General features: G+C 42.3%; 1 protein-coding gene across 1 annotated transcript; it reads right to left on the minus strand.

The window, feature by feature from the left end:
- Window positions 1-317: 317 nt before the first annotated feature.
- Window positions 318-2,003, minus strand: LOC144561014 (uncharacterized). Its single transcript, XM_078310236.1, has one exon. The coding sequence runs from the start codon at window positions 1,950-1,952 to the stop codon at window positions 339-341; it is 1,614 nt and encodes a 537-aa protein (XP_078166362.1). The 5' UTR covers window positions 1,953-2,003; the 3' UTR covers window positions 318-338.
- Between the last annotated feature and the right edge of the window lie 8,457 nt (window positions 2,004-10,460).

Below are 10,460 nucleotides of genomic sequence, written 5' to 3' on the forward strand. Positions count from 1 at the left end.
GATACAATTCTATTTTAGGTTATTTTGGTGCATCATGCAAAATGAGAATATAGCTTCTGAGTAATGACAGAAAGGACCCCTCTGTTGAACTAACCAATTACCAATTCTCAAAATGAATGTCATGCATAGAATTCAAGACTCGTGCTGATCAAAACAAAAATATCAAGAGAAAAAATAAAATCATACATTAGAGAGCTAAATTTTTGAACCAATACCAACTTTTTTACATATATCAGCACACAAATTGTCCCAAAAATGTAGAGTACAACCAAACACTTTCTCACTTACACACCAAATTCACCATAATGAATACAACCAACGATTAAAATTATTATTAGCTATTGGTTTTCATCTTCATCTTTTCTAACATCTCTCATCTCAGAAATAAGTTTCTTCATTTCATCCGGACTCTTATGGTTGCTTACTGCATTTAGAAGTATGTCAAAGGTGACATCATTAGGCTTAAGGCCTTGTTTCATCATCTTCTCGGCCAAATGTAGAGCCTCTCTGATTCTATCATTTTTACAATAGCCGTTGATTAATATACTGTAACTGTGTTGGTCGGGCTCAATGCCTTTTAAGGCCATCCTTTCGAATAAAATTACTGCTTCATTGAGATGGCCCTCTAGCACATAACCCTGCAGAAGTGATGTGTAAGTGATTACATCCGGTTTCATCCCTCTTTCCTCCATAAAACCAACCAACTTCTCAGATTCACAAGTTAATCGTTGCTTGCACAAGGAATCTATTAATGCCCCGAAAGTCACTACATCAGGTGAAATGCCTTGCCTTACCATATCACGGAATAACTCAATGGCACGGTTCCACTCACCGACAGCTGAAATCTTGTGGATCATAGAACTGTATGTGACAACATCTGGCATAACCCCTTTCTCTATCATCTCCTGAAGAAGCTCCGAAGCACGCAAGAAGGCCCCCTCTTTGCAACAACCATCTATTAAGGTATTATATATGAACTCATCCGCTCGAAGCCCAGAGCCAACTAATTTGTCATATATTTCAAAAGCCTTATTGATATCACCAAGTCCACAAAATCCAAGAATGAGACCATGGTAGGTATAGATATTTGGAGCAATGCCTTTCACAACCATTTCATCAAACATCCTCAAAGCACTATGTGTATCACCATGGCTGCAAAGACCATGAATAAGACTGCCGTAGGTGTACAAATCAGGAACAAGTCTAAGAGCAGGCATTTCTTCAAACACCTTACGTGCTGTAATAAGATCGCCATTTTTGCACAGGCCATCAATGAGAATGGTACAAGTGATCACGTCAGGCCTCACTTTTTGAGCTGCCATCTCTTTAAAGACCTCCACTGCCATATCAATCTCACCCTCTTTGCAAAAGCCATGGATTAGACTGCTGTAAGTAATAATATCAGGTTTGTAACTACCCACTTCTCTTGCAATCTGATGACACAGCTCAAGTCCAAGTCTGGTTTCACCGGTGCTGCAAAACCCTTCAATTAAAGTGTTGTAAATTATCAAATCAGGAGTGCAGCCCATTAGAGGCATTTTAGCAAACACCTTAGCTGCAAGCCTAATCTGCTTCAATGCACAGAGCCCCTTGATCAGGGAGCCGAACATGATGGTATCAACACCACATCCTTCTCTCAAGGACTGACCAAGCACACAGAATCCGAGATCCGGTCGACCCATGCGACGGCAGCAATCCATGACGAGGCTGAAGGTATGGACGGTGGGAGAGACGCCTCTATCTCTGGTACGCTTCAAGCTATTAAAGAGGTGAACCACGATTGAGTAGTGGCTGGAGTGCTTTGTTTTAGTAATCCAGGCAAGAAGGCTGTTAATGGCAAAAATGGATGGCGGATGATTTTGTGGAAAGAGGATGCGATTGAAGAGAAACACAGCCTCCGACAGCTGAAGAATCTCTCCAGCTCGAATTCTCTGTTGTATTAATCTCTCCATGTGACCAGCCAAAGTCTGGAGGTTCTGAGGTGTGATGTGATGGTTAAAGGTTGAGAGCAGAGGTTGTCGCTTTTTAAACAAATCGCAGCTTTGGGTCCACTAACGAGATCGAAGAGTGAAGAGGGTTCTTCAATTGCGGGAGTTTCCGGGTCTAGAACTCTAGATCCAATAAATTTCAATCCCAATAGATGAGAGTAGGAATCTATTAACATACTGAAGTAGGGGAACGTTGTTTCCTTCTGCGATTCGCATTGCATATCAAATATGTGATGTGTCATTTTTTTTTCCTCTTTCAGCATATCATATCTATAAAGTAGATCATGATCAATTTTTTTTTTTTTTTTTTTTTATCATGATCTTCAAAAATAAATAGAAGGAAAAGAAAGGGATTGTTAAATATTGCCCATAATTCGTCACTCAGATCTCGTCCAATATAATGTTTGAGTAGAACTAGGGTGCTCTTAAGCTCACCAAAGTGTTTGGTGAGCTTGACTCTAAAACTTATCAAATCGATTTCAAATGACAAATCCGAACCGTTGAAACCCGCCTACCTTACGTGTGATGTGTCTACATGTGAAATTTTTAAACATTCGAATTAATTTAATATAAAGTCAAGCGGTCAAAAAACATTCAAAAAATGAATGCACTAAAATTAATTTATTAACCTTCTAATTTTGACCGATTGACTTTATACTAAACTAATTCGAATGTTTAAAAATTTCACATGTAGACGCATCACACGTAAGGTAAGCGGGTTTCAACGGTTCGGATTCGTCATTTGAAATCGATTTGATGGGTTTTAGAGTCAAGCTCACCAAACACTTTGGTGAGCTTGAGAGCACCCTAGTTCTATTCATAATGTTTAACCATTTTCTGGTATATAAAATCCGTACATTTTCAAATATGTAGGATATATATATATTTTTAAAATATGTAGAATATTTATTTACAAACAAAATCATTGTCATTTAAATAAAATTCGGAGTTCGAATTAATACATTTAAATTTCAGATCTCTGAATATTAGCATTAGGCCTGGCTGTGAGAATAAAATGCCGTGCGACTTTTTCTTGTAAGAACTGAAAGGTGTACAACAAATTATGGTCAGAGTGGTGGTAAATTGAGCATTTCGACTTTGGGTCGCTCGTGAGTTGATCACATTGAGACAGCTTTCACGTGTACAGTAAATAATTTGTTTTGAGCGAAGTCTTTCATAATATCGAATTGTTATCAGTTGAATCAGGAAAAAGGGATGGACGAAAACGACTTCAGGTATTACAATTTTAAAGAATTCAACTGGGGAAGAAAAATAGTTAAACATAATTTCCTAAAATACATACTTACTGTACCTTATCCTTTTCTGATATACTGTTAGGTCTACTGTACCTTATCCTAATTTCATATCTTGTCATGCCCCTTCAATCTAAGGTGTACATCGCTCTAATCCCACAAGCTGTCGCTGAGGAGTTTGCTGCAGCAATTGTACAAAGAAAAAAAAAAAAAGAGAAAATGGTTGGTGAAATTTACTGCATAGAAATTTACTACGAAATTTTGTTTAAAACAGATTAGATGTATTGGCCCAATAGAATTGTGGTTCCAAAACTGAATTGATTGATTCCATTGATCCCTTGGTTTATATAGACATTACAAATTGCATTTGCAACCCTATAACTTCTATAATTCCTTTCTTACCGATATAATCCTATAACTTCTATAATGCGATAAAGATACATAAATCTCAACACTCCCCCTCAAGATGAGCAAAAGATATCCATCAAGCCCATCTTGTCACATAACCTAACTAGATCTATTGAGCTAAGTCCTTTAGTGAGGCAGTCGGCTACTTGGTCTCTAGTAGCTACGTGACTCAGCTCCAATAGCCCAATTTCCAGTTTTTCCTTAATGAAGAACCTATCGATCTCCACATGCTTGGCTCTGTCATGCTGCACCGGATTGTTGGCAATGCTAATTGCTGACTTGCTATCGCACCACAATTTCATTTTCCCTTCGTGCTTCACCTTGAGATCTTCAAGTAACCTCTTCAACCACAACATCTCGGCAACTCCTAATGCCATAGCCCTGTACTCGGCTTCTGCCGTCGATCTCGAGACAACTGGCTGCTTCTTGCTCTTCCATGAGACCAAGTTGCCCCCTACAAACATACAGTAGCCAGATGTGGATCTCCTGTCATCTTGGCAACTAGCCCAGTCAGAGTCACAATAACCCTCAATGTTCATGTGCCCATTTTTCCTGAAAAATAGGCCCTTTCCTAGTGCACTCTTCAGGTACCTCAGAATGTGGTACACTGCGTCCATATGATCCTTCCTAGGGTCATGCATGTAACGGCTCACCACGCTCACTTCAAATGAGATATCGGGACGAGTGTGACCCAGATAGATCAACCTGCCTACCAGTCTCTGGTACCTCTCACGATCAATCTGTTCTCCTGCCTCTGCACTCATCTTGGCCTTTACTTCAATTGGAGACACTGCAGGCTTGCACCCCAACATGCATGTCTCAGTGAGCAAGTCTAGGACATACTTTCTTTGAGATAGAACAATCCCCCCTGCTTCACGAGCCTCCTCAATCCCATGAAAGTACCTAAGCTGTCCCAGATCCTTCACCTCGAATTCCTTTCCCAATCTTGCCTTCAACTGTGCAATCTCCCCCGCATCATCCCCAGTAATGATCATATCATCGACATACACAGCTAGCATAGTAATGTGACCACCATGTTGTCGAGTAAACACCGTGTGGTCAGCATTGGTTTGCTGATAGTCCATGCCTACCATAGCTTTCCTGAACCTATCAAACCAGGCCCGAGGGGACTGCTTCAACCCATAGAGTGACTTCTTTAGTCTGCATACCTTACCCACTGTCTGGTTTGTGCCAAACCCTGGTGGAACCTCCATGTACACCTCCTCCAACAAATCACCATGAAGAAAGGCATTCTTCACATCGAGTTGGTGTAACTGCCATCCACCATTCACTGCCATGGAAATCAATGTCCTCACTGTGCTCATCTTCGCCACTGGTGCAAAGGTCTTGTCATAGTCAATGCCATAGGTCTGGTTGTACCCCTTCGCTACCTACCAACCGAGCCTTGTAGCGCTCAATCAGACCCTCTGGATTCTGCTTTACTGTGAAGACTCACTTGCATCCAACAGCCTTCTTGCTTGGTGGTAGTGACACGAGTTCCCACGTTTTGTTCTTGCAAAGGGCACTGAGCTCTTCTAGCATGGCTGCTTTCCACTTCGGATCTTCTTTAGCAACCTGCCAACACTTAGGGATAGAGACAATGTCTAATGATGCAATGAATGCTCCATGTACAGGTGATATGTGTGAGTAAGAGACGAATCTGGCAATGTCATGTGGGAAACCATATCGGTTAGGAGGAATGCATGCATTCTCGCGAGAAGTCCTCCTTACCGATAGAGGAGTGGGAGGAGTAGAGAGAGGAATCATATCACCTGTGTATTCTGGGTCTAAGGTGGATAGTGAAGGTGTCTCGAGAGTCGGAGTAGGCAGAGACAAGGGACTTGGCACAGGTGGCACTGTAGGCACGGTTCTTCTTACATACACCTCACCATATCGCAACTCCCCCTGAGCCTGAGTTCTACCACCCTCGGGCTCAATCCTCTCAACTTCTGTCTCAATTCTAACCGAATTCTCCTTCTCCTTCTCCTTTTCCGGCTCAACCACATCCGATTTCTCAAGAATTGGGCAACTAATACCACCCACCACACTCACCGTCCTTCTCTCACCATCACCACTACTCTCCCCCTCTCGCCTTATACCTCTTGTATCGAGCGAGTCTTCAAATGGTGATGTTGCTTCTGAGGAGTAGTATGGTTCGAGCTCGTGAAAGGTAACATTCATACTCACAAACATCCGCCTCTCAACTGGGCTCCAGCACGCATACCCCTTTTGAGTGGCTGAGTACCCCACAAAGATACATCTCACCGCTCTTGGATCAAGTTTCCCCACATTTGGTCTGTTGTCATGTACAAAGCACACACACCCAAAAGTTTTGAGAGGAAGAATGTCTCCATTCTTACCTGTCAGCATCTCAATTGGAGACCTCCAATCCAATACCCGTGAGGGCATCCTGTTGATCAAATAGGCTGCTGTCAGAACTGCTTGCCCCCACAAGTACTTTGGGACTTTCATCGAAATCATCATACTCCGAGTTACCTCAAGGAGATGCCTGTTCTTCCGTTCCGATATCCCATTCTGCTCTGGTGTGTACGGACACGTGGTCTGATGCTGTATCCCCTGAGATGACAAGTATTCCCCAAACGCCTAATTAGTGTACTCTGTCCCGTTGTCAGATCTCAATACCTTTACAACTGCACCGTATTGAGTCTGAACCATCTTGTGGAAATTTTTAAAGCAAGCAAGCACATCACTCTTATTTTTCATCAAGTAAAGCCAAGTTGAACGAGAAAAACAATCAATAAATGACACAAAGTATCTAAATCCATTCAAGGTAGTTGTAGGACAAGGTCCCCATACATCCGAATGAATCAAATCAAAACTACAAGACCTTCTACTTCCAGAGCTAACATAAGAGCTTCTGGTATGCTTGCCTAACTCACACGCATCACACACCAATTTTTCCTTATTTGCCTTTTCAAACAAAGGCTGATACAACCTACTCAAAACTGGAAATGAAGAATGACCCAATCGCCTATGATGGAGCAACAGCAGGTCTTCTACACTTCTCTCAACAATGGATGAGAGGGCCGAGTCCATACCCTCTTTATCCATGTACCACAGGCCTTTATGCAGTGTGCCAGTCCCAAGTTCCTTCCCCGTCTCCTTCTCTCGGAAGATCACCTTAGGATTATCAAACAAAACAACACAATTTAGTTGTGAGACAATGGCACTTATAGATAGAAGATTCACAGGAAAAGAAGGAGCATGCAAAACATTAGACAAAGTCAAAGTGTTGGTACATTTCACTGTACCCTTACCAACCACCGGCTGGGCCGTACCATCGGCTATTCGGATGCTCTCTGGAACCGCTAGGTGAGTATAGGAAGAGAACTCCCTAGCAACACCAGTCACATGGCGAGATGCACCAGAATCAACTATCCAATCTGATGATCTAGTGGTGGATATAGAGGGGATAGCAAGAGTATCACAAGTACCTGTGGCTGAGTAAGCAACAGAAGCAACGTTACCCGTGATTGATGTATAATCAACTGCACTCTTTTCCTTACTTGCTCCTCTCTGCCTCCTCCTGACTATCTCCCTGATCAGATCCTCCTCAGATAACCCCACAATAGCTTCCTCTTCTTCCTCTGCAACCATCAGATTTGTCCGGTTGCCTCCTCTTCCACCTCTTCTGCCCCCACGGCCGCGTCCACGGTTCGCAAACTGCCCTCTACCACCTGCATCTCTCTCCCTTGGTGGCCTAGGACAAGCCTTGATCAGATGACCTGTTTCCCCGCAGTTGTAACACCTGCGAGTCTCCCCCTTGGCACCTATCATACCTGAGCTCGAGGCAGCCAAAGCTGATCGTGCGCCTGGAGGTCCACTCGGCTCAGCATGTATCACCATGCGACTCTCCTCCTGCATCATCGCTGCAATGGCCTCATCCAATGAAGGGATCTTCGTCTGGGCTAGGAGAACTGATCTCCTCTGATCAAAAGCCGAGTTCAGCTTAGCCAAGAAATGCATAGTCCTCGTCTGTTGAAAGAGCTCCTCCTTCTTGCAGCTCGGATCACAACAGTTCAACCCCTGTGAGAAGTGATCAAGCTCTGCCCATAGCTTTTCCAGATTCAAGGAGTAATCCTGAATCGATCTATCACCCTGCACCACAACCAATACCTCTTGCTGAATCTGGAACACCCTCATGTGGTTCTCAGTCCCACCATAGGTCCTCTTTAGCTTTGCCCAGATGTCCTTCACAAGTCGGATGCCATCGACTGAAGAGGCGATCGATTGTTTCATCGAGTTGAGCAACCAGGTGTAGATCAAAGCATGTGTGGTCTTCCACTCCTCAGCCTGAGCAGTATCACTAGCTGGCTCATCCTCTGTCAGATACCTCTTGAGCTTCCTCCCTTCCAGAGCAGTCTCGATCCGACGCGACCAACTCAGATATGAGGCCGGTCCATCAAGCTTAAGCTCCACAGTTTGGAGATCAAACTTCACCTGTGGTGGATCACGTGCCAAGGTATTGGTCTGAACACTGGCTCCCTGGATGAGACCAACCAACACCTTTAGAACCTCGGGATCAACACCCGACAGGCACTCTAAAACCCCTTTCCCTTTGTCACCCTCGCTGGACATCTTCTCTCAAAGGATCTAAGTCTTCAAACTCGCTTCTCGGGTATCGCGGGATTTAGGCCTCCCACGCCGGCCAAAACAAATCACAAGTAGTCTAGAGAAGGGCTGACCGGCCTAAAGGAGAAGAAGAACCGGTCTTTAGAATGGGTGCTGTTGTGCTCGGTCTAGAGGGAAAGGGAAAGCGGAGCAAGGGATCAGCGGCTTAGATCAGTGAAGGTGCTGAGCGGCTCAGATCAGAGGCGGAGCTAGGCGGAGCTCAAACCTGTTCTGGAGCGGAGCTAGGCGGCACAGAACCAAGCTGGAGCGGCGGACCACCACTGTACCTGACGGAGCGGAGCAGAGCAGCGGCAGTCAGGCTAGGCTCAGGCGACCCGAGCTGAGCTCAGGCGGAGCTCAGGCGAGCCCTACTGGCTGAGAGCGGAGCCTTGCTCTGTCTTGGCGAACCTTGGATCAGTTCTGGAGAAGAACGGATCTGTGCTATAGTAAACAGGTCGGATCTTCTTGCTACAGTAAATTCGGAGAAAAAGGAGAGAAAAAAATGGAAAAGATGGCTAACCCTAATTTCTGGTCTGATACCAAATAGAATTGTGGTTCCAAAACTGAATTGATTGATTCCATTGATCCCTTGGTTTATATAGACATTACAAATTGCATTTGCAACCCTATAACTTCTATAATTCCTTTCTTACCGATATAACCCTATAACTTCTATAATGCGATAAAGATACATAAATCTCAACAGGCCCTTTCTGGACCTTCCACGTCATTTGATCTGTCATCAAATTCCAGATGAAATTTTGCCATCTGTACAACGTTTCCAAAATTGAGACAATTTGACCGGTCCTTCCACTAATTACTTCATATGATATTATACACACACACACATATATATATATGCTAATATGCATCCTGTCATGCATGTGCATGACAAAAGGCAAGTAGGTTCATTATGCGTATGGATTTTTGAAGTATGGGGCAAATTTGCGCCAGCGACGAATAACAGAGACTTGGACCTCCCATTGCCCCGTAATACTCCATGGGCTGTTAAGCTTTTAAAAGAAGTGACGGAGCAGCCACAAGCAGGCCAATAATGGACTTCGAAGCTCGTGCAATTATGGGCCTTCCACATCATTTGAGTTGCAAGCAAATTTATGAGGAAATTTTGAAATGTACACAACGTTCGCAAAATTGAGACAGTTTGACTATTACTTCATATGATATCATGCATACTTTTTTGAGAAATATTGTTAATATGAGCTTAAAGCTCAGCAAGAAATAGCAAATTAACTAGCTAGCAATGAAGATAATTTAAATAGGGTTACAATATATAAGAATTCTTATTGTGGGTATTTATTTAAGAATTCAGCTCCATATAATTAATTGGAGAATATTACGGATTTAATATCGTTCAAAGAAACAACACAAATATAATTTAAGCAGTTTACAAAGAGATCAATTTTGTCTCTGTCTGCGGAAGGCAATCCTCTATGATTTACAATTTCAAAGATGTGTTACATGTTTTTTTTTTCTTCTCTTTTTTTGGAGAGAAAAATTACCTAAAATGTTGATGACCTAATTAAATTATTTGATTATCGTTTTATACAATTTATTTATCTAAGATTGAAACTAGCTGTTGAGCTTTGTTTTTCAATGGTCCCATGCGTACATAAGCATTAGTGAGGATGGTTGGAGAGGTCGGCAAGAGATATTATATTAATTACCACGGGAAATAATTTCGAATATTTTTAGTGACCGAGCAGTGGTTGTGAACATTACACTAAGAATTAAAAATTAGCTTCCGTATTATGTGAGAAGAGCTGGGAATCAATTGCAATTATTAATGAATATTTCAAGAAAAGAAAAGGCGTGAGGTAGGAAAGAAGAAGTGTGTAAAGTGGTTTACTGGTTTTCTTTTTCTTGCTTCAAAGTTTACTGGTTTTCCAATAATCGGAATTGCAATCTATGTAATGTAACAAAGACACCTTTATAGGTCAGTTGTATGATTGTATCTATATCCATTATAACTTCGAGGTAACAAAATTTGACCGATTCAAAAGGTTGTCCAACAGAATCTTGATAAATTTTAGATATTAAAATCATTCATACCATGGATAAAATTTCAGTTCCCCAGTTTTTAATTGTTTTAATAGAAATGATGTGAATAACTTAGTCGATGTGATCGATTCGAATGATTTTCACTATTTAAAATAGTTAA

This window comes from Carex rostrata, chromosome 10 (assembly GCF_964058835.1).
Source record: "Carex rostrata chromosome 10, lpCarRost1.2, whole genome shotgun sequence".
In the NCBI taxonomy this organism is placed as follows: Eukaryota; Viridiplantae; Streptophyta; class Magnoliopsida; order Poales; family Cyperaceae; genus Carex; species Carex rostrata.